This window comes from Malurus melanocephalus, unplaced genomic scaffold (genome assembly GCF_030028575.1).
Source record: "Malurus melanocephalus ecotype Western Australia unplaced genomic scaffold, MMel_1.1 scaffold_1090, whole genome shotgun sequence".
NCBI classification, from domain to species: domain Eukaryota; kingdom Metazoa; phylum Chordata; class Aves; order Passeriformes; family Maluridae; genus Malurus; species Malurus melanocephalus.
Genome location: NW_026624322.1, coordinates 67,698 through 94,857, shown reverse-complemented (window position 1 = coordinate 94,857; position 27,160 = coordinate 67,698). Strand labels below are relative to the sequence as shown.

Genomic DNA, 27,160 nt, shown 5'->3' with positions numbered 1-27,160 from the left:
TTGGGTTTTTGTCCCTATTGGGTTTGTCCCTATTGGGTTTTTGTCCCTGTTGGGTGTTTCCCTGTGGGTTTGTCCCCAGTTCTGATCCATCCCCTCCTATGGAATTCCCCGCAGGCGTCGCAGCTCCTGCGCAGGCTCTGCATGCAGAACATGGTCTGGACCTACTGCAAGAGGATCAGCCCCGAGTGGAAGCAGCAGGTACGGGGCACCTCTGCAGGGTTTCCCTGCCATTCCCAAGAGCAGGAAATGCAGGAGAGGAGCAGCTGGAGGAGAGGGACAATGCCCTGCACCGGGACTCTGCAGGGCTGTGAATTGCTGCATTCTGGGCTGCCACAGGAACAGCATCGTTGATTTGGGTTTAGGTTCCAGACAAAACACTGACAGACTGGAATGTGCATTAGAGACCCCATTCTATACATATTAGAATAGGTGCTATTTAAACAGGCTGTGGAGCCAAGCCCCCACATAATTTCTCTATTGAAAGGCCCCGTTATTCTGCCCATGAAAGCTAAAAATATCAGAGGCTGCATTATTCTGCCTGTACCATGTAAAGTAGAGGGTAAGAATCCCACAGACACAAACCCAGTCATTTTCCAAACAGAGGAGTTACAGCAACAGTTTCAGCTGCTCTACTGCAGCTAAAAAGAATAAAAATGACACTGAGATTTGATTCATCTCATGGAAAGGTAGGGGGAGGGAATTTTTGTATTTGAAAATTTAAAAAGGGGCAGTAAAGAGACGTAATAGGAAATGTTGGTTGGTTTTTCATTGCACAATCTCTCACCTTCTGCAGTGCACCAACACCTGGAATGAAAGGCTGGGGCTGAGCCTGTGATTAAGGCCATGGGATTAACTCAGCTCAGCAGCTGCTTTCCCCCAGCAAACCAAACTCACTGATAATGAGCCTCTTATCCCCATTTTTACCTGCCAATCATCTCAGGTGCCTTGTCCTGTAGCCCCAAATAAAGCAGTGGCATTTCCCATTTTCCCATTCCCTGTTTTGTTCTTGGAGCAAAGGATCCCAGAGCTCAGTCACTGACAGTGTCTGGAACTCTGCCACCTCAGGGGGACTTGGAGGTTTAGGGTGACTCCTCATCCAAACAGGATCTCCCAAGGCCTTAGGGAATTGTGCTGTTTGCCAGGATAAGGTGAGGAATGGTGAACTCAGAGAAGGTGTCACACAGCACTGATGACTTTCTGTTAGTGCTTCAATTAATTACCCTGACAAAATAAATCTGAAACATGAAAAAGGCCCTAAGGGGTATAGGATGGACCCAAGTTCAGCTTAAGGGGGAAGAGTTCAAAAGAAACTGGAGTGGGAGAATTCTGAGGCTTTAAACGTGGACATTCTGAAAATACAGACAGCAGGTGCCATGTCCGAATAAATTCAAAAAGGAAATATAATCTCTCAACAAACTTATGGAAGAGAAAGGAGAAAGGTTTTCTGCCTTTTTTGCTGTTTAAAACGTAAGGGATATATGGAATATTTAGTGTGATTTTGTGACTGGCATGATTCAGGTCAGAACTAAATGATGACTGCTAACAAAACCACAAAGAGAACATCTCCTTTAACACAAACGTATCTTTTTAATGAGAAATTTTGTACTAAACAAGAATGCTTCTTTTGTCCTTGCAGTTGGAACAAAAAGTAATTGCCAGTGAGATCTTCAAGGGTAAAAAAGACAATTATCCTCAGAGTGTTCCCAGGCTCTTCATCAACACTCGATTGGGTGAGTGGGGGTTGCCAAGTTTAACAAGAGGAAGGGAGGGGGATTAATCTTCTTTTTGCTTGCTGAAAATCTCTCTCTAACCCCCCACCTCTTTGGTTTTAATACAGGTAGAGAAGAAATAAATACTAAAGTCCTCCAGGCGTTAGAGAATGAAGCACTCAAGGTGAGAGAGATGTCCCAATATTTTTGCCAAGCTCCCAGGGTTACTCAGCAGAGGGGCAGATTAGATTTCTGAAAAAAGCACAAGAAGAATTTTACATTGTATTGAGTTTGTAATACTTTAGAGGACAGTGTGGGAAGAGCTGATGGATTGGAAAGAGGAGATTTGGGCAGTTTAATGATGTCAGTTAAGAATTGAATGGGTTTCTGCTGCAGAAGAAAGGGGAACCTCCAGAGTGACACCAAACCTGGGTTTGGTGAGCCCCAGGCAGTGAGTGCAGCCACCACAGCGTGCCCAGAGCTGCTCTGGGTCAGTGAGGGAGCTCTGGCACAGAGAATTCCCTGCATTCCCAGTTTGCCAAGCCCTGGGCAGTGCCCCAGGTGGGACTGGCCCTGCTCACTCGTGTTTCAGTACGCAGTGCCCGTGGTCAAGTACGACAGGAAGGGCTACAAGGCGAGGGCGCGGCAGCTGCTGCTCACCCAGAGCTCGGCCATCGTGGTGGAGGAGTCCAAGATCAAACAGCGCATCGACTACTCCAACCTGACAGGTGGGAACGGCTCAGGGATGGGCTGGGCACTGCCCAGGCTACCCTTGGCTACCCTTTAAATGTCCCACCACACCCTCCCATTTATCTTTGTTCTGGGCAAGGACAGAAAGCTGCTTCTGGCAAGCACTTTAATATCCTGTAATTGAGTTTTTCTAATATTAAGCTCCATAAAATGCCACCAAAAAGATTCAGTTAATCTCTCTCGACCCTCCCCTCAGTGATTTCCCAATTGCAGGGCCCTACCCCGGGGGAGTTACACCATTCCTGCCCAGCAGCTGCCTGGGGCACTGCTGCAGCTTTTGGCCCTGGAATATCCCACAGGGAGCAGATTCTTTGGAAGGGGGAATGTGGCCAGAGAGGGAAAACGGCGGAGCTGCTGCAGTGTGCAGAGTGTGGCCTCAGTCCCCTTGCAGCTGTGCTGTGTGGGAACAGTTGCTGCATTCCTGGCAGAGCTGCGCAGCACTCCCAAGGTCCTGGCAGCGCTGGTGACGCTCCCATCTTTCCCCCAGGCATCTCCGTCAGCAGCCTGAGCGACAACTTGTTTGTGCTGCATGTGCACTGCGTGGACAACAAACAGAAGGTACTGGGGCTCATCTCTCCCTCCTCCAGCCCCCTCTGAGAAAGGGTGAAAGGCACAGGGAGCACACGAGATGACAGGGATGGGACTTTGTGCACTGCTCTTTCCCTGTGCTCTCACAGCCGCGTTCAGCAGTGCTTGTTCACCCCCTCTGGTGCCGTCCCTGTCCCCTGTCCCTTACAGCAGGGCAGTTTTGGTGCACTGCCCCTAAAGCCCTGACCCTAAAGCTTGGACTCTCCTCCCAGGGAGATGTCGTCCTGCAGAGTGACCACGTGATCGAGACACTGACAAAAGCAGCCATTCTGGCCAACAAAATCAACAACATCAACATCAACCAGGGCAGGTGAGTAACAGGGCCCTGCCTTGGCTCTGCATCAGCATTAAAGGGAAATATTCCTATACCTCACCCAATCCACCTCCAATGCAGTGAGCATGGAGCCAAAGCTCTGTGTAACACCGAGCTCCTGAGAGCCCCCCACGCTCACCAGAGCTGTTCTCACCTTTTGCTCTTCACAGCATAAAATTCACAGTGGGACAAGGCAAAGAAGGGATCATCGACTTCATCTCGGGGTCAGAACTGCTCATAGCCAAAGCCAAGAACGGGCATCTAACAGTGGTGAGTGTGGGCTGAGGATCACTTACCCTGGATCCAAACCAGGATTCTGCCACGGACACATGGGACACGTGCCATGGGATGTTCCTGCCAATGGCAGTGCCCTGCTATCCCAGCCTTTCCCCCAGTTGGAACTGGGCATGGAGCTTTTGGCCAAGCTCACTCAGGTTCAGCAAGGGACTGGCCCAGCACTTACTCTTTATTTCTTCCCAATATTCATTTACTCCACAGCGACACAAATTTGAAATACTTTGGAGCTTGTTTGTTGTGATGTGGCAGTCAGATCACCCCCACTGMTGATTTATGCACTGTCAGATTCCASGTTATTAAAAAATAAATCCAGAACAGATTGAGACTGTGCTGACTCCCCTTTCAGCAGCGCTAAGAGCTCCCAGGCTTCAAAATGGTCAGAAATGAAACTTTTGCAGCATTTGGAACACATTTCAAACCTGTCCTTCTCCTGCAGGTTGCTCCTCGGTTGAATTCCCGATGATGAAAAGCATCCCTGCTCCAGGACCTGTCCCTCCACAGAATTGGCTGAACATTGTTCTCAGAAAACCACCCCCCTTCCTCGCTTTGCTCTATTATTACCAAAGACCTGCACTTTCAAAACAACCACAAAATAGATCCTGCTCTCTCATCTTACTCCCAAAGTCCCAAACAAAGGCCTTCTCCTCTCTTCCTCACTGGACCGAACGTGGGGTCCAGCACAGCATCCCTGCAACCACAGCTTGGGACCTTCAGCTGCGCTTTGAAGGGAGAGTGTCAGCCCTGATGGAAACGACCAAAATTTGTGCTTGTCATCACCAAAAAAAAAAAAAAAAAGCACAACCAGAAAATGAGTAACTGCTGCTTTCTCAGCCAAATCGATGAAATGCCAAACTTTGTATTCAGAATGTTTTATGAAGAATTTTGCTCGGAGATGTTTTAATGCTTTGTGTTACAAATATAGTGAAGCCATATTGTGTAAATGAGTAAAACCTGTAAATACTTTATAGCCAAGGATGAGATGCACTACGAGAGATGGAGTTATGTTTTAGATTTGGAATTTTTGTTGTTTTCAGTTTATGGTTACAAGGTATAACCTGAAAAATTCATCCTRTTAACTTCTCCACTCATCGGGATCCAGAGACTTTTATCTTTTTTTGAAGTCAGCTGTCCCATTTCTTGCTCTCTATTTTTATACCGTAGGAATTTTTCATATCCACACAAACACAATGTAATACAAACTGCAGAGGTTACCACTGCTCTGGGCTGGCCATGGGATGAACATGAGCTTCCCCTCCTCCTGCCTTTACCCGTCTGGGAGTCCTCACTGCCCCTTCCCCCACAGCTCCGCAGGCTCAGAGCAGCACCTTCAGGAAAAAATGGCTTTTCCTCTTGTTCCTAGCGATAACTGGAAGTCAGATTGCCACAGTATTTATCTCAGTGCCTCAGTGCTGCCTTACAGGGGAGGGCTGGGCRCTGCTGCTGCCCCACAGCTCCAGGGACACAGGGGCTGGGTGGTGGCTGCAGCACAATCTCCTCCTCAGCACTTCTTTTTACCCCAAACAGCTGCAGGGTGCCCGGCTCTGTGGGGAATTCCTGCTGCACCCACAGCACAACTCCACAGCCCAGCCTGTGCATCCTGCTCCRCTTGCCTTAGACATTCATTCATTCATTTCCCTTCCCCTCTGTCCTGCTGCAGCCACAGCCAGCCCTGAATGAATTTCCCACACTGCTGTCTCTCTCACCCCCTCAGCTCCATCTTCTCTCTGGTTCCTGACACAATGCCATTGTCCAGCCCTGCTCCAGGCTGGAATGTGGGATACGCTGCAGGCCATCCCCCTGGATGTGCTGCAGTGTGTGCAGAGCACGCTGCACATGTTGGTGTATAACCTCTGCCAGACTACKCTGAATAAATTTTTACAAAAAAAACAACACCCTTTGCCTTTGGTGCCGCTTCCTTGCATGTTTTAGGGGGAGCCTGACCCCCAGCCCCATCTCTCTCCACAGGGTAAATCCTCCTGCTGTCCATGACCAGAAGSAGATTATTCCCAGGAAGAGAACTGTCTCTCCCACCAGCAGGTGAGAGGAATTCACCAACCACCTCCCAGGGCTTGATGGAGGGAAAGAATGGACTAAAGGGCTGCTGGCAGCAGCACAACTCACGCTCACACCAAATCTTCCTTATCTCCTGTCTGAAGAACAAGGCTGCTCCTGCTGCTCTCTGCCCTTCCAACTGTTCCTATTACAAGCAACAAAGGCAAATTATTCTTCCCAAAACAATTATGTTCTGAAAGAAAGTCATGGTGATGTTTGGCATTTTTAATTTAGGTTTGTTTTATTTAAGTTTAATGTTAATTCCATGCTGTGTTTCAGTAAGAACAATACAGATTCTGTATCTGTGGCTCCAGTCAGATATCCAGTAGTACAAATTAGCTTCAAGTTACACATACTGAACAAAAGAGGTTGAGCGAGCGAAGGGAGATGGGGAGAGGGGAGGGAGAAAAGAAAAAATATTGAACACGCATGCAGGCTTATCAATGCCACCTTCAATGCTAACCTGCTTGGAGGGAAAGTAAAGAACAGGCAAGAATGAGCAGCCACGGATTGTTGAACTGTTACCAGCACCATGATTTTCAGCAACATTTCAGCAGTTTGGAAACTTTTTGTTTTTATACAGTAAAACCACTACAATAAATGTCCCAAATGCAACCTCGCAACTTCAAGCTAAACACCCAATTAAGTTGAAACATTGGTATAAAATTCAGTTTAAACAGTTATAAAAAAAAGAAAGATGCCACCACATGAGCACTACCTGGCCAGGACCAATCTCTCCCTACACGGCCTTCAGGTGTCACATCCAGGTCTGATGGCAATGTCACCACAGCTGGCAGAGACAATACAGTAATGCTGAAAGAGCCTTTACGCAGTCCTGTTAGTGTCTTAAAGAACCTAAAAGCTGGCACCAGTAAAATCCACAGAAATTCACTCTTGCCTTTAAGAACTTTTAAACTGTGTAAAAAAAATAAAAATAAAGAAACCCAACAGGGCAGGAACCTAAATTCTGAGACCCAATGTAAAAGTCAGATTTGGTGGTTCTCAGAGTGACACTGAGGGTTTTTGTGGGGAAAGGGGAGGGTGGTCAGAGATGGGTTCTCTTGTTGGCCTTTGTGTCTCACTGGTTTTCATCTTCCACATCCTGCAGCGCTTCTTTATTCTGTTCTTCACCTGTGGAAGTGGGCAGAAGGAAGGAAAATGTTACCATTTGAAACTGAGAGCTGCAGAAAGGCTTAACGAGCATGTAAAGATTAATAATTTCATGCAGTACACGCTCACTCTCACACTCCACACTGCCAGTTCCAGAGTGAAGCGCTCCCATGGGATTTAAGCCTTGGAATTAAACCTTGGAATCACCTGCAGGCTCACACCCAACTGCAGCCAGGCCATTAGAACACAAGGACAAACACACCCAGCCCTGAAAACTGACACCAGGCAGGTGACCAGGCCTGCTGAGCCAGGGATCCACAGCCAAGGCAGAAACCATCGCAGCAGCTGTGGATCGACATCCTTGGATCAGGAAATACCTTCTCCAAACCCTCATCTCTCCYTTTGTCTGCCCAAATCCACTCAAGTCTCAACAACAGCAAAGTACTTCAATTTTATAAACCAACAATGATGGCAGGAATTACCAAAGGTATGAAAAACATCCTACTCCAAGTTCAACCTGACAAGAAATCCTGGGCATGAGGTAATTAAAGAAAAACATATTGTGGAAATTAATTTCTCTGYTCAACCAGGCTGTGCCATGCAGTGCAACAGGGTCTGTCTGTGAGACTCCTGTAGTTTGGTTACATTCCAGCTGCCCCATGCAACACCTAGTGCAGGGTTTTCCCCAAATTCTGCTGCAACTGGAAAAGTTCCAGGTACCTCAGCTGGTGCCATCACACAGGCACAATTCACTGAATTGATAAGGGAGGCTGAAAAAGTGCTTACAATTATCTGTAACCACATGAGATGGTACTCTCTTAAAGGCAATAAACACAAACTAGTAATTAACAACTTAATTTGCAATAAAACCCCATCAAATGAAACTAATGACTTCCAGCAGATAACCAGAATGCCTGCTCAGAGGCTGTCCAGATTCAGGATTACTGCCAGGTACAACAGCAGGTAGATTTTGGAAGAGGGGACCTAGGAATACAGGACATCCAACAGCAATACAGTTTACAGATAGAATTTGTGTATCAGATCATTTAAGAAAGGAAGGCAGAGTCCCTAACCCAGATTAGGAGATCTAAGCATGCTCTAACCAACACACAAATAAAATACTCCTCTACCAGGCCACTGTGACAGTACTTTTCATGCCTGAATATTTTTATACCCATCCAGGTTTTCAGCTCAATTCTCAAACATGTGAGTTACTTGGGATTTTAGCCAAGCACATCACCCCYGGGCAGGGGGACAGGTGCCCCAGGGCTCAGGCCTGGAGTGGCAGCAGGACACAAGCGTTGGTCAGCAGCAGGTGACAGAGGCAGGCACTGTTAGTGACAGAAAACTGACACTGAAAAAAAACCCAGTGAGCCACCACCAGAGACTTACAAAGTAGAGTTTTTAGGAAATGAACAGTTGGACTTTCCTTTAGGAATCTATACAGCAGGAAAGAAGGGGAGAACAGGAATCATACGGAGATGACATTACAAGGGTGGAAATCAACTCAACACTCGTCTAGGCCATAGGAAAAGCTACAGGGATCGGGATGGGAGTGCAGCAGCTGGGTCATGCCTGGCTTTACATCCCTAAAACCCTACACAGTTGAAATGGAAATGGGAAAATGCTCAGTGTGAAAGAACAAGCCCTTTGCAAGTCTCTCCCACCCRCTGGAAACTGTTAATTGTGCCACTRCTGATGTCKTTGCTCYGAGGCTCTGCCTGTTTTGGGAATATGGAGTTCTGGCAGCATCAGCTGGAAATGCACTCCGAGTACTGGCATAGTGCAAGGAAACCTAACTTTGCACCTGTGTCTAAACGTTCTACATAAACAATTTTTTTTCTGGATCTGGAAAATTTCACAATGATTTTAAGTAGTCCTTCTGTATTTCCAATTCTGCATCTCTCTGGTCCACATCATAACTAATAACCAGGATAATCTGAAATACTTTASCAAGAACCAAAATGTCTATTTTACATGCTACAGGGCAAGAAACTAAAATCTCTATTTTTTTTTTTTCGCAAAATCTAAATAATCTTGTGGAACTTCTACAGCACCTGAGAACTGTAAGACTCATCAGCCATGGGAAAATCAGGAACTCTGGGAAGATATTAGCATTATCCCACATTGATCCAGCCTTGTTACTGCACTAAAATGGCTTCCACAGAGCACCAGGGTATTTGGCTCCAATAAAAAAGTACAGAGTGTATCTTAATTGAGGGAATTTGAAACACRTTTCTTTTTTTCCAGTGTCTATCCATGGCAACGAAGGCATCCAACACCTGCAGTGTTTAGATGAGAGTCTACAGATCCATCCAGGATTCATAATCCTACATCCTTGATAAGGGAGGTGCAGGAGCCTTAAAAACTGGGATGGGGATTAATCCAGGAGCCAAAAGCCCTCACGTTTACAATATTCCTAGTTCTCTCAACAGCCCAAAGAGCAGAGTGAGRATCTATTGAGTAACACTTCAAAATAAACCCATGATCCTATAGAAAAACAGGGAGTCAGCAAACATGGAGTCAGGAAAAGGTTAAAAGACTCTGCATTTGCTTTCAAATAGACATACCACCAATGAAGTACCCCCAGAAACACTGTGTGGCTACAAGGAACAGCTTACAAAAAATTTAAGCCACTCATATTTATGTGAAGTTCAGCRGTGATGTTTCTAACCTCTGGGCATTTGTAGGTACTCAAAATGGTCTAAAATGGACTTTTTTTTCCCCTCCAAGTTAAAAGTAAAGACTCTTTTCACTTGTGTCTCCAAGAGAGAAACCCTAAAGTCTGATTATATAGTAAGCATTGTATGTGGAAGAGTGGGGAAAGTCCATTTAATGTGCCAAAACCAGTACCAAAATTGGTATTATCCTGTTAGTGAACAGGAGCAATCCATGTCCCACCCTCTGGTACTGCCAGGGGACACACTTGGCTTTTGCTCTGCCAATAAGAATATGAAGTGACCTGGAATAAAGGGGAATTGAAGCATTTGCAGTGCTTCCTCCTGCACCAGAAATCCACAGCCAGAGAAGAACACAACAAGCAGAAAGGAAGAAAAGATGAAATAAATGAAGTAATTGCTTTTACAATAATCACAGTTGCCATATGGGGAGGGAAAATTAACCAAGTGTTGCTAATTCCACATTTCCTTCCTTCAAGTGAGAAATGAGAAGCTTCTCAAAAGAATACAGCATCACCCTATCACTTTATCCAGTGTTAAGGTAAGACAGRAGTGCAGAAGGGTCATTATTAGGAGAGCCAGAAGAAAACACCAAAGCCCTCTCCATCTCCACGCTGCTTCCCAGGCAGAGGTCAGGGATGCAGCTTTTCCAGCAGGATTGATTCACTTACCATCACCCTGCATGTCTGAAGTCCATAGTGTCAGGTTATCACGTAACAACTGCATGATAAGTGTAGAGTCCTTATAGCTTTCTTCACTCAGTGTATCCAGTTCTGCAATAGCATCATCGAAAGCTGCTTTTGCCAACCTGCAATGACAGAACAAAGACAGTTTTAACAAATATTGCTGAACACAATCCAGAAGCACAAGTTAACACCAGTTACTTTGTGTGCTTAAGAAACTTTGTACTTAAGAATATTGGTTTTATTAAACATTTCTACACCTTGCAGTACAACTGATTAAATTCTGCTAAAATCCTGGTGTAACCTGCAGTGACAGAAGACAAATGGCATTTTCTTTAATCACTGCCACTTTGTTCATGCTCAGAGGTCACAGAAATCAGCACCACCATCCCTCCCAGCTTGTGCAAGACAAGTCAGACCATCTCCCACCTGTGGCAGTTTAAAGGCATGCACAGAGTTAACCTGGCAAGCTGCTGAACTGCCATTARCTGGTCAATTCAAGGTTAGCACTACACTGCTTCTCATGCACCATTAATCCACACAAACACGTGGGTCTGGACYCCAGAGAAAATGGTGACGCTGCAAATCTTCCCAGTGAACTGATGTCAACCAGAAAAAGCAGCTGCCTAAGGAGCAACCACTTCTGSCTTTTTTGCTATTCACACAACATTCCCACTTTCCCAGTTCCCACTCACCTGCAGGCACGATCAGGAGAATTAAGAATTTCATAGTAGAATACAGAGAAGTTGAGCGCAAGTCCTAAGCGGATGGGATGTGTTGGTGGGAGTTCTGTCATTGCAATATCACTAGCAGCTTTGTAAGCCACCAAGCTGTTCTCTGCAGCCTCCTTCCTGTCATTTCCTGTGGCAAACTCAGCCAGATACCTATGGTAGTCCCCCTTCCTGGAAACAGGAACAGTAGAAAGTCAGTAATCCTCATTTCCCCAGCATACACTAAATTAACACCTTAAATTGAACTGTGTTTAGATWTTCACACACTGAGGACTCTGCTGCTCAATTACTGTCTGGACAACACTGCTTCAAGAGCTGAGGGAATTTTAAACCATCACTAGCTGACATACCTTACTTCCTTCTAAGAGTTCAGCTCATGCAAAAAACCAAAAAAAAAACCCAAGCAGAGATGTGATTTCTACACCAGCAGCTCAATTAAAATTGCTGTTTCTTACATCTACRAGCTGCACAACAGTTTATTTAAACTTCTCATTACAGCTACTTAATTTCTGTCTCTATTTCAGGCATTTCCTCTCAAGAAGGCACTTACATTTTGTAATAGAAAACCTTGGACTCGCCAGTGTTAGCTGCTGGAATGAGGTGTTTGTCCAGTACATCCAGAATGTCACAACAGATTAACTTCAGTTCAGTCTCAACCTAGTACAAAAAAATACAAATACAACCCAAAATTAGAAGAGGGGGTGAGGTGAGCACTCAAGACTAAAAGCTGTTGCAAAAGTATCCAARTATCAAACAGGTAACATCATGAAATTCCAAAGAGGGGTAGGACAGAAGAAAAATAAATAAAATTCAGCTGCTCTACAAGTGGATTAAGCAAAACAGCTCTGCACATTTAGCTGGCACACACAAGAGGCAGGACTGATGGATGATGAAATGTGGAACTGAACAGTGGAATTGTAAATTCCCTRAAACACATCTTGCTAGACCACTGCATTAAGTTTGYCTCAGGATGTAATTYCTTACTGYAAGGCTTGCACAACTCAATTCCTTRTATTWTTGATCCTGGAAGACTGCTGCCTTAAAAGTAGCAACAGTAACAGTACAATCTGAAGGTAATTAAAACAAATCAGCTCAACTCATTACACTCCAGAGTGAAATGGCACCTTCAGAACAATTTCTATTGAGTCCTTGGAGGCAAAGCTCTGAAAGAGCCTTAAGACAAAAATCATGGAGTATCAGAACAGAATCAAGATGTGCCACACAAACAAAATTCAGATACAAGATGAAAACAAGCTCCAGAAGCACGTGAAAAACACAAAGCGCAGCAACTCAGCAAAAAAAGCAGAAATCATCAACACTGCCMCTGAGATCTGTGGCCAAAAACACAGTATATAAAGCCTTATTTTAAAACAGGATTTGGATAGTCAGAATTGAAAACTGCCACATCAACCTTCACTTTTTCCAGTTCCAAACATAAAGCAAGGTCTGTGAGGTCAGRGCTTACCACAGAGAGTTTCACACCTGAAAGCAAAGAAACTGAGCACACCCAAAAAAAAGCAAAAACCCCTCCTCTGACATCAACACTGCCCAAAYCACACTGAGCCTCCCAGGTCATTCCAGTAGGAGTGGCTGGTTAAATGCACACAGTCTTCCATCCATTGTTGCTTTTTCAYGATTTCACAGTAACTTTCACTGCTACAGCTGAGGAGAACTCTGTCTTAAATTACTTTTATATAAAATAGAGTTCAAGCAAAGGCATTTGAGAAACAACCAGGAATTGCACATCTTGGATCAAAGGAGCAGCCCCACTTAGTCCACCATCCCTTCCTATCCTCCCACCCAAGCATTTGCTTYCCTTTTTTCTTTAAGCATTTTCCTTTCCATGTAAGACTTTTATCATCACATAGCTCCCAAACTATCAGGGTTTGTAACCACAGCAGTTATACCCAAAAGGTGTTAAAATTAAAGCTCCAAAATAAATGATAAACTGGCACATACACACACACATACTGATTTGTACCAAGTAACAGATTTGCCAAAGTTCCTGTAAAGAAATTAACTGACAGCAAAATTTCATGTACAAATGTCAGAATGCTCTGACATTCAGAGCAAGAATCAGATGCTGCACTTAATTATGTGACAAATGCTTAAAAAGGTGCTGAAATATGGTCACTTGAGAAGAAGCTACTTCATATATTCTTGGGCTACAAAAGCTATAAAACCTTTGGCCAGCAGTCAGTTCCTGCAAACTTCTTTCCTCTTGATCCTCYTTTTCAATGACTTCTTTTGCAGAGAGATCTTCAGCAAAACTGCAAAGAATTAAATCAGTTTCTAATCCTCTTTAGTTACATTACCACACATGTACAAACTTCTGTTTCATCTCAGACAGACCTTTTTTAGCTTTGCTTAAAGGATCAGTCACAGTTATCAGAGATCAGCTGCTGTCCGGGGCAATGTAAATGTCCTGAACACACTTACTTTAAAAAGATTTAATACAAATYAAGTTGATTAAGTATAAAACAGCAACAAAAAACCCATAACAAAACTAAAAGCTCTTGTACAGAAAGGATCTGTTCCAGACAGAAAGGCTCAGTGAGCTCTTTCTAAGAAGAGGGGATGGAGGAGAGCCTGGCAGCTGCCCAGGTTAGAGTCAGAGCACTGGAACCACACATTCCATGGGCCACATCTCCAGAGCAGGAAGGGGARGGTCAATAGCTGAACTATGGTGTGGGAATGGATATGGTTTGACTGTAAGGAAGGGAAATGCACTGTGTGCAGCCACACGCCACCTCAGCCTCTCAAAGATGAAGAGCACAAGGCTCAATGCCTCTCATCAGAGATGCAGCCACATGAGAAATTCATATCCAAACAGCCACAGGACTCAGGAGAGCAGCGTGTCTCCAAAGGAAGTGAGTAAGTGGCATTTTCCCTCATGGCAATGGATGTGGCTTGCTCCATTCAATTGAAGTGATTCGGGAAGAGGCACAGCCTGGTGTCTTCCATCTCTCACCATTACCCAAYKMACACTTTAGACAAAGCCAGCMCRGCCCYGCCCTCCCAACACCACCACCCCTCRARTYCTCCCCCAAGTCATKCTGGCTACTGGCTCAAAGAAACTCCCAACAAGAGCCATGAGCTCAATGATAGTAAATACTGACATACAGCAAACCCAGCAGATTRCTTTCACAGAAACCCCTACAGAAACTTTCCACTTCCACTGGAGCAGCACTCTACAGCTGAGTGAGGTCACAGCTGCTCCTGCTGGTGGGTAAGAGATGGGTACTTTAGAGATGCTGGTTCTCTCCAACTCCCCAGTGCTTTAAACTTGGCCTCCAGACAGGTTTGAGTTTCGGGGGTTGGGGGGGAATTTTTTGGTTTTCCTTCTTCAGAGCCTTTCAAGTCTGGGAAAGGTTTTCCCCACACCAAACATACTCTGGAAAATGCCACAATGGTCAGTATTTGTTGACAAGGGAATCRTAATGATGAGAATTCTGACTCTTCAGGGAAGCACTGAGCCCAACAGGGCAGGAGTGCTACTGCTCAGCAGTGACAGTGAGCAGGAGCACCCAAATCTTTGCACTGCTCCTCAGACCCTTCCTGCTCCCAGGCCATCCTGCCAAACCCACTCCCACTCTCACAGCAGATACCAACAGGATCTGGTCTTCAGCTACAACAACACTCAGAAACCTCTTAGAAAATTTCCTCTGGAGCTGGGCAGCCACAGCCACTTCCTCCCGTACAGAACCAATGATAGTTCTCCATGCACTTCTCCTCCCAAAGCAGCAGTGAAAGCTGTTCCCTCTGAGGATTTAACAGCTGAACACACTGTTGGCATGACACTGCACTTTGTGTGGCCTCTCTTTCTCTTCAGACACCTCAAGCACTCCAAATATGTACTTCTTGCACCCCAGTCCATCCAGAACAGCATATGTCCTTTACAAAGAGAGATGCAGAATAATGGCTATTTTTAAGAGTCCTTTCAAAACCAGGAAAAAAAGTCTTTTCATCATTAAAGGATCTTTGGCAGTTGGCAGAAGATGGTAACCACCCACAGAACCCTGTGCAAAAGAACCTGGAAGCACACAATGTGAAACAAATTTAAAAAACAATCACTGGATAGCTGTTGTCTTGTTTTCCATGTTCTGTTAGGAGATTGTAGTCATCCATCAAGAAAAGGTTATTTGGGACTGTATGTAACTGGCAGAGTCTCACCCCATCAACACGCCAGCATAAAATTAGAAACTCACAACTTTAACAATTCCATGGAGCAACAGAAACCCTGTGAGTCAACAGAAAGTATCCAGAGCCATTCCTGAGAGAAGATTTCCAAGCCAACATCATTTCCATTGCTGGTATATGAATCAGTGCCAGGTGATATAATAGACTCCAGTGTTTCTGTGGAAGTGAAGATGCAAACCATGTGGAGGCACTTGTCCTCAAATAATGCAGATGAAGTCTCTGCAGAAATGTGTGGGACTGAAACAGTATGGGAGCACGCCTGCTCCGTGCTAAACYATCATTTAGGGCAGGGGAAGGGGGAACAACAACTCACTGTTCTAAGAGCTGGAGGATTCGTTAGCCCTTACCAATGAAAGCCAGAGCTTGCTGCAAGTTCTCCATTTTAGGTAAAGCTGCACACACTAAGTCAGCATGAAGTTATGTGGATCAATTTTTCCCTCGCTCTCCAGAGAGAGAAAACAGCAAGGTTGCTACAMAAGCAAGTTTCCCAGCTGGGATGACCATGACATCCCCAGGAACACGGAGTGACAAAAGACAAGGAGCCAAGAAGAAGAGCAGTGAAGAGCTCCCCAGTGACATTTCAACYGTTGATGTTTTGAACTCTGTAGGACAAAGAACTGGAATTATACAAACTGTCACTGTATAACCCAAAGCAACTTTTATAGGAAGTGGAAGCTTAAGAGCCAAACACCTCCTTGGACAGGGTTAATCAGAAAAAGAAGTCACTTGGGGTGTCAGGTTGGAGGGGAAAGAGTAAGGYCTCCTGAGCGGGGGCAGCCTCACACTCCAGTAAGCAGGGAAGACCAAGCACAGCCCAAATGCCTGGCAGACCTGTTGATGCTCTGAGGGAAAAGCCTTCCATCTCCTGAGCCTGCTGCCCTTCTGAGTGTTTACATAGAAACAGCCAACCTCTCCCCTTGACCAAGGAGATTTATTCTCCAGATAAGGAGCAAACTCCAGCCTTCCAAGGCTGTCAGCCTATTCCAGGTCAGCACACCAGAGGCAATCTGGAACACCAGGGCAAGGGGACCAAAACTGGACCATAACTAAATGGTATTTTTCTGTAAGACCAACTCCATCTTACCATTTGCCGATATTCCCGAATCATTTTTAATTTGTCTTCTCCACCTTTGTTTTCTTCTTTCTGTTCAATGCTGCTGATTATTCTCCAGGAAGCTCTTCTGGCTCCAATCACRTTTTTATATGCAACAGAAAGCAGGTTTCTTTCTTCCACTGTCAACTCCACATCCATTCCAGCCACCTTCTTCATTGATTCAACCATTTCTAGGAGGAAAAGGTCAGGTAATTATTCTCACACCTGAAGCATCTTTCAAAACATTCAATACAAGTGTACATTAATGAGAGCTTATAAAATTAGGCTCCCTCCTCCTTCCATCCAGTGACTCCTCACATTTAYACTGCAGTGCTCCAAACAAATCAATCAGCACATATACAAAGGAAGTATCTGATGTTCATTTAGTATTTACAAGGATTCCAAAAATTCTTTAAAGATTGTTAAGCTTTTGGCTTTTTATTTTTTTAAWCTTTGKTTTGGGTTTTTGCTTGTTTGCTTTTTCAACAGATAGACAACAAGTATGTAGCAGCAAGAACATTTCTCCAGAGTTATCAGTACAATCCTACAGGAGTGTGTGTTCTTCAGAGTGCTTTGGAGAAGGCAGAGAACAGTGAGAAAAGATGAGCAAATGTGATCTGGCTCTTGGCACAGTCAGGATAAAACTGATGAATTACAGAAGGCTCCACTGATTTGTCAACTGGAACGCAGTGCAATGTGGTAATTAACAAAAACATCAACTCCAGATTTGCATACATGTAGAGAAGTATGAGTACTGCTACTAGGAAAGTGAGTCAAAACTGTAAGAACCTTCAAAAAATGTGGTGCTTGGAGAAGTAACAAAGAAGTCATCCTAAGGATACACAGAATAACCATATCCATCCATGCCAAGCAGCCATTTACACTCAAAAGTAACATATAAAATATTAATTCATRTGCATTTATATTTTAAGCCTGTTGAAGAGTACTTCTAAACCTGAGGTTAAAACAACTAATAACAAATACAGCTTTTCTACATCCCAATGGAAGCTAAGATTGAACTACTCAAGGAAGSTTAAAACCCTCTCATTACTTAACCACATTGTGATAACAGGACACGTTAGAGCAGTGTTAAACACACAGTAATTGAGAGCCTGGCATGAGCCATGAAGGGACTGAAGGCTTTGTCCTGCCACACAGTGCTCCATCTCAGTCCCCATTCCCTTCCTGCAACCCCACAGACAAGAGACCCTGACCATTCACAAGTGAGACTAAGCCCCAGCTACCACACCTCCTCGAGGGAGCAGCTGGGTCCCAGCTACCTGCCAGGCAAGGGACACTGCAGTGACACTTGTGCCTCTGCCCAGAGCACAGGGGCACCCTCTGGCTGCACCTCCCCTGACATGATRCCTGTTCTGTGGCCTGTTCATCCTGCTCACTCACCATCCTTCCCTTCCATCCATCCTTGTACCTCCTAATGTTCTGCTGTCTCATGGCAGCACATCTAATGGTAAAATGAAGCTTAACTATCATTTTTCCCCGGAGATGTCAAAATCACAACCTAAACAGGCGTAAGCCACTTCAGCAATGAAGACTCAATCTTTTCCCTAGCAGGGATCATGTTATCAGTCTCCAACAGGTCTCCACATGTGCAGGACAAAATTTTAGAGTGGCTCCATTTTTATCATTAGGTCTTGGCTCTCCAAATCACAAAGTAACAAAAAAATCCACCAAGGATTTGACAAAACTTTTAGAAACCACCACCTGCAAAATGGTGAACTGCTTTTATTAAAGAATTTGAGTGCTGTCCTAAAACACTCCACGTTCACACAGTTAATATTAACATGAATATACAGTTTTATGTAATCTAAGCCAGCTAAGTTATGGGCAGTATCATATAGCTACAATTTGCTAATTAAATAAAGCAAGCACTACAATTTATTYCCTGAAGGATGACCCTATCATCCCATTCATACAAACGATCTACTTAAAAGCTGTAAATTTTTTAAGTAATGCAAATTAAGCCACACTATATTTGAAGTTTCTTGAAACAGTGGAGCTACAAAGGTTAAGATRYCTGACAGTTTTTGTGGACAAAAATTACAATCAGGAATTAAGACCTGCAGCCTCTATGTTCTGGGTGCCTTTGTCAAGCTCCAGCAATAAAATGCAGGTCTTGTTTTTGAGCCTAATATTTGACTGCCTTCAGATACGCACACGCAGGTTACAGAAGATGCAGCCTTTCTTTAAAACAGTTTCTATTATTGTGCTTTATCCACTGCGATTAACTACACAGCACTTCAGTCATACTACTGGATGTACACAATGCTTTTATAGAAAATCTGCTTCTTAATGAAGAGAACAAAAATCTATTCACACTTGTCTCATATAACAATGATATACATGGAATAAGAAGTCCAGAAGTGTGGAGGTTGAGGAACATGTACAGCAACAGCTTTCAAGATCTTCTGCCCTGTATCAGGATATTGCAACAACTGGGGGGAAAATGGGCACATTTTATCAACTGTACTACAGGCTTCCTTCATAATCTCTTCCCCAGCAGCACATTTGTCTAGCATGAAAATTTAAAATAAAAAAACTATACACAAGACTTGGTGTTCCCTGTAAACAAGTATTTAATTTTCAGAGTACATTCAAACACATCATTACCAATTTAATCAACTGCTTGGCTTCTGCAGGATTTTACCCATTACCAGTCTGAACAACTACAAGCCCTTGAAACAGAGGTTCAACCCCTCTGTGCCCTGGAGGATAAACCCAACTGAAAAGCTGAGCAACAGCTGGGACAGAGGCATGCCCAAGACCYGCCCTACAAGAAGCTCCCCTGTCTGTACTTTACCAGTACCCGTTGCATCGCTTCAATCTTTTAGCAAAGATTAATTAATTCACCCTCCTGCAGTCACTATAACCACGGCAACAACGGAGCCAAAGGAAAACAGGCACCTGCTCACAACTCCTACTATCGGAAACCAGCCCTTATCACTTCAATATTTTTATGACTGAGTTGTTAATAAATTAAACAGACTGACAAGTGACAGCCAGTGGGAACAGGATGCTGGGGGATAAGAGAGCACCTGAGGTTCCTCCATTTGTGCTAAAGTACAAAACCTTCCAGCTTCACCAACCTCCCAACACCCTGACAACAGGAACTGAAAGGTCTCCTCTTCAAAATCKTAATCCTGTTACTAGGTAACCACACAACCACAGATTAGAATCTCACCCATAAACAATTATCTAATCCAAAGAGAAAATATTTATCAGGCTACTCACAAAACTGCTGGAGAAAAAGGTTTCTAGCTCAGTAAAGAGCCCAGTTTGACTTAAAATACAGAAACCTGGACCAATATTTCAACAAGACAAAATATTATGCACATACCTTGGTCTTCCATGGTAAAGCCATAAACCAGTCCTGAAAGGTTAAGCCTRATGAAAAATTTTAAGAACACAGGCAGTACAAAAGCTAGGGGACAACGTTATCTGTATCTTCTCCAACAGAAAACTAATTCTGTACAAAAATAAAGCCATCTATACCTGCCAACAGAACAAATACTTTATATTCTAAATGCGATTTTACCTATCTGGAAGTTTCCACAGGGAGGTGGAATGCTCAGTCAGAGACCACTCAAGACAAAATACAAGTCTGAAATGTAACATTTCAGTTAGGAGGATTATTGCAGTAATGACAACTCATTGCATATAAAATCCAGAGATGTTTACACTGCATTATGGAAAAAGTAGTGTTATGCAGATTCAGAGAGACAGAAACTGTATTTAAGTGGTTAATTCCAGTGAGTCAGGTGATTGTGGCTGTCACCTTATTATCCTACTGTCAGATCATGCCACCATCAGAGCAGGAAATCCCAAAAATGTAAATTGTAGAAGGAGAGGGGAATATTCTGGAGCATGACATGCTTGCCCTAGATTTAGATCCTTCCCCATGTACTTGCTGTTTGGTAAGGAATACAACAGATATTTGGTCTGGTCAGGTTTGTATATTCATAAGGAAAAACTGAGACTCCAAACAATGCCCAGGACACTACAAAGCTGTAATGATTCCCATACCATTTTTTAGGCTCCTATGTTCTACCACTATGATTAAAATGCTGGCTCCTCATTAGGAGCTCATCAGAGGCTGATTGCCTCCAGCCACCAGGAAGGACATACAGGCACAGCCTGGAAAGCACAAACAGGCTGGGACAGTGGTGGCCACTACACTCAGGGCTGCCCTACAGAGAGTTTGTAGAACTGCAAGGTGTACGGTTTGGGGGTGGGGTTGAATGTGAAAGACAAAGAATAAGCCTTACTCTAAGCTAAAAAGTAATAGGGAAGTTTACAAGTGTTGAGAAGCACATCTGATAATGCTCTTTAGGGGCCAAGCCAAGCCAAGGAACAAAGGGCACACCTGATAAGGACACATACTAGGTCACAAAATAATGACTGCCTCTTGACTAGAAACAGATGAGGAAGTATTTGTTGCTTTAAAACTCTAGAAATCAAAAAAACCCAGGGAACTGCAATATCCCTAGGTAAGGAAATATAGAAATTTAGTGTAAAGGCTAAAAAACTTCCTGAGTATAGGATACAAAAGAAACAGCAGATCCTACCAAAAGAATAGCCAGTGTCGTGACAGTTCTATCAAAATCTGTGCTTCTAACAGAAATAMTTTGGTTTCAACAAAGGCTGGTGCACAAAATAAAACTTGTTGGGGCAAATAATATGGTACTTGCAACTTCTAGTTCAATGCCTGAGTCTCACTAATCAGGATGCTAGAGGGTCAGATTTTTTTTTTTTGTCTACAACCAGGGCACACCTTGTAACTTTAAACAATGCAGAGAATCTACTCGAACCTTACTGCTGTTATCCCTTGCCKCCATACACACTGGTTCAACATCACCACAGGAAAAACAAGAGCTGGAAAGTCTCTCAGTGGTGTGCTTCCCTYCCAAAAGAGGAACTACTGAAGTGAGAAAGTTTCTTAAAATAAGAACATAAAAAGAAAACTTGTTGAGTAAAGGTGGGATGGAGATGACTTAATGGTCATCATACTCAAATGAACCTTAAGAGAGCCCAGACAGTAGAATTCTTACGTATCACGTAAAGAAAAGCAGCAGAAGCACTGTCTTARCTCTCCATTGAGTAACACACAAACATCAGAAAACGGAAGTTGTGTTTTAAGTTTAATCTTTTCTATTGCCCTTATCTAAGGGCAATAAAGCAAATCAAGCTCTTCAAGCTTCTAAGCCACTGCCCACTATCTACTTCAGCATTTCAGCAGCTAAAAGCTGCAAGTGAGTACCTTGTGAGCTGTGAGAGGTGAAGGACATAGTAGAAAAAACAAATCTTCCTTCACGYCCCCCCCAGATGATCACACACCACAACCAGTATTCAAAGCCTCAGTACAAGTGGTAGTCTTGTGCTTGTTTGTTCTTGCCATGAACAAAAGATKATCAGGAACAAGTCACAAGAACTCAAAGTATCTGACCCTGAACTGTTGTGTGGAACCTCTCARAGCTTTAACAGAAGCAAACACAAAGTGGTTTATAATTTGAGAAGGGTTCCACCACTCAAGGGTGCCTACAAAACCACAAACCTAATACTCACTGGGAGTAAAATTAATGGGAATTACATAAAGAAAACCCTGGATATGCATAAACCTTGTATTGTAGAGCATGGCCTTCCATTAACATGARTTCTGCCTCACAAATCTACTGGAATGCTTTGAACAAGTGAAGCACATGGACAAGGAAGACATGATTGGTGTAGTCTACCTGGATTTCCCAAAGGCATTTGACAAGGTCCCTCACCCAAGGTTCTTTAAGGAACTCAACTGCCATGGGATAGGAAGGAAAGTCCTCACATGGATAAACACTAGGCTGAAAGACAGGAAACAGGGTATGAATGTAAGACTCAAATGTTAGGAACRGAGAAAGCCCACCAGTGGAATCACACAGGGATCTGTGCTAMCATTTCTGAGTGAGCCATAGAATCRAAAGTGRATAGYAAGTACTACTTTAGAAGCAGCAAACTGTTAGCAACAAACACAAGAAGAACTGAAAAATAAAGGCCAGAGTATTWTCTTCACTAAGAGATCAATGAAACTCTACAGATTAATGCCCACAGACTGCACTTCCCAAAGCTACAGACCTCCACCTGGCATCAGCAGCCACCACCCTCTTTCCATCCAACTCTTCTTCTAAACACACTTTAACACTGCTAGCATTAGGTTTTTTTGTTCTCCTAGGGAATCCTGTGTTTGGCAAGGAGAGCTCCAGAGATGGCTGAACCCATCCTGCAGCTTGCAGGGAGCTGGTGAGAACATGGATGGCTCTCCCCCATCCCTATCAATTCCCTCCTGCCAGCTCAATACCCCTCTGACCGTTCAACTGGCTGATTCAGGTCACCAGCTCAGGCAACTACTCAGAGGAAAAAAAAATTAATCTTGCTTCTTATTTAGAGAACTGAACTAGCTCTAAGGGTCAGACCAGAACCCAAGCAAACATGAGAAGCATTCCACACTTACCACAATGTACAAGTTTGACACAAATGAGCATGAAAGAACCTAACAGGTGGATTCCCAGAAGTAAAGACAACTGACAGGCAGAGAAGGAAAAAGAAATATCCAATGTGCACAGTGGTTTGATGATGATTTTATGGACAAAGCAGAGTGTTATACTGTTATTCCTTGTGTAAGGTYTGTAACAGCTGGGGCAGTCAAAACMCTTCAAAAATGTGACTGCATGACTCTGCAATAACAGTCCTGYACCTTTACACACTCGGAGAAAAACAGGTTAGGGCCAAGTTATCCAAGCAACAGTGGCATTTTCTGCAAAACCAACTGTATGGGCTACCACAAATCCTTCTTGCCACAAGAGCATCATTTTTAAGTCACCACCATAATCTCCACCACCATAATCACCACCAAATCTGTGGACATTTACTTTTCTAAATCAAGAGARTTTCCCCACTGTTTCTAACACACATTTCCATTTGAAAGCAAACGTTTCAAGCTTGGGCCTCATCACATATTTCTCCCTTTGTCTGAGATCTGCTGCTAAGTCATCTTCTAATACAAGTACTGGACACCAATTCAGCTCTTGGGCTCCTTGCAGAGGACCACACCATCCTGTTGTAGGATTTTGTCTCCTTTTTTTCCTCCTGCTATCTCAAGAAACCAAAGAACACCATTACAGAGGCCCTCTCACACACAACGCCCCATAATCACGTCAATTTATGTCCCAGTATGTACAACTCCCACTTAGAAAAACGTACAGTCTTATTCCTTTAGCACTGTCTTGCCCATACTTTAACTTTTGGATTCCTACAGTCCTTAGGGATATGTTGAATTTTCTGCCTTTTACCTCAGAGACAGCAGTCACACCCCCCATCACAACCGTAAGACCTTTAATAGACAGGGTAAGTGATAACCATGAAAGGGGGGGAAGAACCCAAAAAACTGAAGTGTACTTGAAAGAGACAGATCCTCTGCAAACCAAAATTAATATGCAACTTGAATTCTAATTTGTGACTTATTGATTSTTCATTAGACTCTAAGCTGAAGATCTGTTACTAGGAGACAATTTTTTCTAAAATGGGTTCAAATCTTGAATTGAACCCACTGCTGCACACACTCCTGTCTTTGTGATGAAGATGCATTTCCCTGGTAGACAATTTATAAAGACAAAGGGAGCCAGCTGTTAGCTTACTGTGCTGGGAGGCAGGAACCTGTCATGGGTGGTTTGAGTTTTTTCCTTACCTGTATCATGACCTCTTGTCTGATTTTGAGGGGGGAAAACMCCACCTATTTCACCTCGCCCAAGTCAGTCAAGACTTGTAGTACWGAACAGCTGTCTGAAGTACTTGTTCACAGCATACCTTGAGTCATAGTGTGMTTCTCACCTAAAACTAAGATGTTCCCAGCTTCCAAATGAACTGGTTTCAACATCCAGCAGCAGTCTACAGGAATCCTCCACATCCTCTTGATACAAAGAGCTCCACAATATCACTTACTCCAATTGTTTCCCAAAAAAGGAGTCCATTTAGAGCTCTATATTATTCTACCAGTAAGGAACAGCAGAAAGTGAGATTTCTCATAAAGCTTCCTGTACTGCCARTAAGCTTCCTGGCATTTTGTGATTTGCCATAACATGCCTAAGCAGATCTGTGAAGATAGTCAGACACCCAAATCTCTTAATATCTYTGGAGATCAGGGTTTAAGTGCTACTTACACTGCAAAAGTACCTAGAAAGTTGTCCTMTTAATCTGGGCCAACGTCCTGAGGACAGTACAGACACAGGACTAGATTCCCAACCGTTCACAAATACAGCTCCACAGACTTCAGAAATTCCCTAAGTGGGTCAGGTAAGTAACACCAAAGAAGCCACAGTTGGATGCCCACCATAAGTGCTGCTATAAATGCCATGAGCCATACATAAATAGCAACCCACCATTCTTACAGTCTCCAGGAGAAAGATGGGACAGGATTTTACATTATCCTAATGTTAAACACAAAAAAACTGACAAACGCATATTCAAATCACCCAAGGGACTTGTATTGCAATGTATCTGTAGCCAGTACTTACCATCACCCTATTTTTATGGGCCAATTAATAACTGTGGCCTTATAATTGTGCACCCCAAAAATCAAACTGAGGAGCAAAATTAGGAGTAGCTCACTTTCCTCATATTGCTTCTCAAATCACTTTGTTCACAGAATTATTCAGCCGTCTCAGCTATTATCTTGGCAGAACTGCATTATTTCATATAAACAAGAACAAATGATGCCAATCATTTTTAATTGTTTCATCTGAACAAGAACACAGAAGTAAATGATAAAACAGTATCTACAGTACATTTTCTTCCAGGCCATGGACACGAGAAATGTGAAAATGCATTCAGAGCAGCTGACAGAATTAGAGGGTGCATCTTAAATATGTTCACCCAACTTGATTCCTATTAACTGTGAACTCTAAACCCCACASCACTGATTTAAACAAGACAATTTTAATTTCAGTGCTCCCTCCTAMATTGTAACAAGCCTTGTGCCCATTCAGAAGCAATACAGTACAACAAGTCTTCTACATTTTGTTCTGGGCAGCTTGTTTAGCAAACATTCATGGTACTGGGAGAACTAGAAGTGCACCCAGGGAAATGCTGCACCAAGGCAATAATCCCTCCTAATCAATTTTTATTAGTTGACAGGAAGTTTGCATTGCAGATCCGTGTCATGGGGTAGAGTCCTATTACCTTCTAAAGAAGTGATTTGGTGCTGACTTAAGAAAACCCCAGAAAGACAGTCATGCCTCAAAAGTGCCCAAGGATGATGATTCCTCCAGGATGTTGAGTTTCCACCCAAACCAAAGGCAACACTTTCAGTTGCACTGACTCATCCACGCCAGGTGGAGAACCCTTCCCTCCTCAGCAGAAGCTGCACACTTACTGTGGAATATGAATTTCTCCCTCTGTTAGAATTAATTATTGTGCCCCAACACTTGGTTTTTTTTGGGTCAATTTTTTCTGTAAGSCCCTCAGTGGAGACTGCCTAACTACTCTCCTTTAAAGGTGCTATTAATTCTAAATTWATTTCCTATCAGAACTCTAACTGAATGGAGTCTTATTTAGGCGTTCTTTTTGTTTTAGTTTCTCTTTTTCTTCCCAAAACGTGTCTTTTTCAGTTGTTCTGCAATGGTGCCATCAGATGTTTTTTTAAGCACGACTCAGTAAATATTTGTTATTTGGTGGGAAGTTGGTCATGKTGTCTATAAAAATTTATGAACAGAAAGTATCTGGAGTGTGTTCTTATCTCTAAATGAAGTGCAATTACATTCACACATTCTACATACATATATTTATTTCGCTTCAAATGAATAATCACAGCTCTCAGGGCAAAGTAACAGTCTCAGAAGAGTCGAGAAAATTAAAAGCCCTTTCTATTATATGCAAAGGAACCATGTTTAAAAGGAACAGTTGCTAGACAGACATTTTTGGGGCAAGAGACACCACCCAGGGTTGCCAGTTCCTCCCCTCTACCACTTTTCCCCCAGATATTAAATCATCACGGATATTAAACGATCAGGGATAGCACACAAACTGAAAGGGGAGAAAGAATGAGAAGAAGACGCTGGGAAAGTAAAACGATCCGTAATGATTGCTACCACATAATGAAAGCATAYGCGTTTTCTTTAGGCAGTGAATCATGTACTCGCTCCCTGCAGGGTGAGAACTCGCTCGCTCTGGCTTTGCCGGGGGCAGCAGGATCTCCAGCCGGGGGTAGAGGCAGAGAAAGAAGCGCAGCCCCGTCCCCGGGGACCCCCACGAGCACGGCCGGCGAGGGGCCGAGGGCCGGGCCCCCCCTCCGGAGCGCTCGGCAYGGGCGTTGTCTGCGGCGAGCCGCCCTCGCCCCGCACCGCCCAGCCGGGGGATCGCGGGCCGGCCGGAGCCCGAGGAGCCGTGAGGGACAGCGGGGTCTCTTTGTGGGGCCCCCCGAGGCGGGGGCGGCTCCCTTACCCCCCCCAGGACTCGCCCTTCGCGGCCGCCATTTTATTCCCGGCTCCTGCCGCCACCGCCCCCCGCCCCGGGCCCCGCCCCGACCCGAGACACCCCCTCGCCCTGGCCCCCCATCCCCGCTTCCAGCGGCCCCTCAGGGCGCTCCCCGTCGCCATTTTGTGTGCGCCCCCTCCTCCGCCCCTGCCCCCCTCCCCCGCCCAGCCGCCATTTTGTGGCCGCTCCCTCCCTCCCTCTCCCCTTGGCCGTGCACGGCCTCCCGAGCCCGCGCTCACCATCGTAGCGCTCAGCCTGCTCAGCCAACTTGGCCTGATAGACGAGGTCCTCCCGATCGTCCATGTCCTGCGGGCGGGGCGGCGGCGGGGACTGCGCGGGGCGGATGGCAGCCGATGGGTCCGGGGGGCTCRGCAGCTACCAGCTCGCTGCTCTCCGGGCAAATATGGCGGCAGCGCCTCCTCCCGCTGCATCCGGGCACTC

At 44.3% G+C, this 27,160-nt stretch overlaps 2 protein-coding genes across 2 annotated transcripts; one reads left to right on the top strand and one right to left on the bottom strand.

Moving 5' to 3' along the window:
- Positions 1-79: 79 nt before the first annotated feature.
- Positions 80-6,652, top strand: LOC130586166 (unconventional myosin-Ic-like). Its single transcript, XM_057386889.1, has 8 exons — positions 80-198; positions 1,637-1,730; positions 1,838-1,893; positions 2,302-2,437; positions 2,947-3,017; positions 3,260-3,357; positions 3,531-3,630; positions 4,094-6,652. The coding sequence occupies exons 1-8, from the start codon at positions 142-144 to the stop codon at positions 4,118-4,120; spliced, it is 639 nt and encodes a 212-aa protein (XP_057242872.1). The 5' UTR covers positions 80-141; the 3' UTR covers positions 4,121-6,652.
- On the bottom strand, positions 5,294-27,160 carry YWHAE (tyrosine 3-monooxygenase/tryptophan 5-monooxygenase activation protein epsilon). Its single transcript, XM_057386888.1, has 6 exons — positions 26,959-27,160; positions 16,196-16,395; positions 11,462-11,568; positions 10,876-11,082; positions 10,169-10,305; positions 5,294-6,840 (listed from the first exon to the last, which is right to left on the bottom strand). The coding sequence occupies exons 1-6, from the start codon at positions 27,020-27,022 to the stop codon at positions 6,788-6,790; spliced, it is 768 nt and encodes a 255-aa protein (XP_057242871.1). The 5' UTR covers positions 27,023-27,160; the 3' UTR covers positions 5,294-6,787.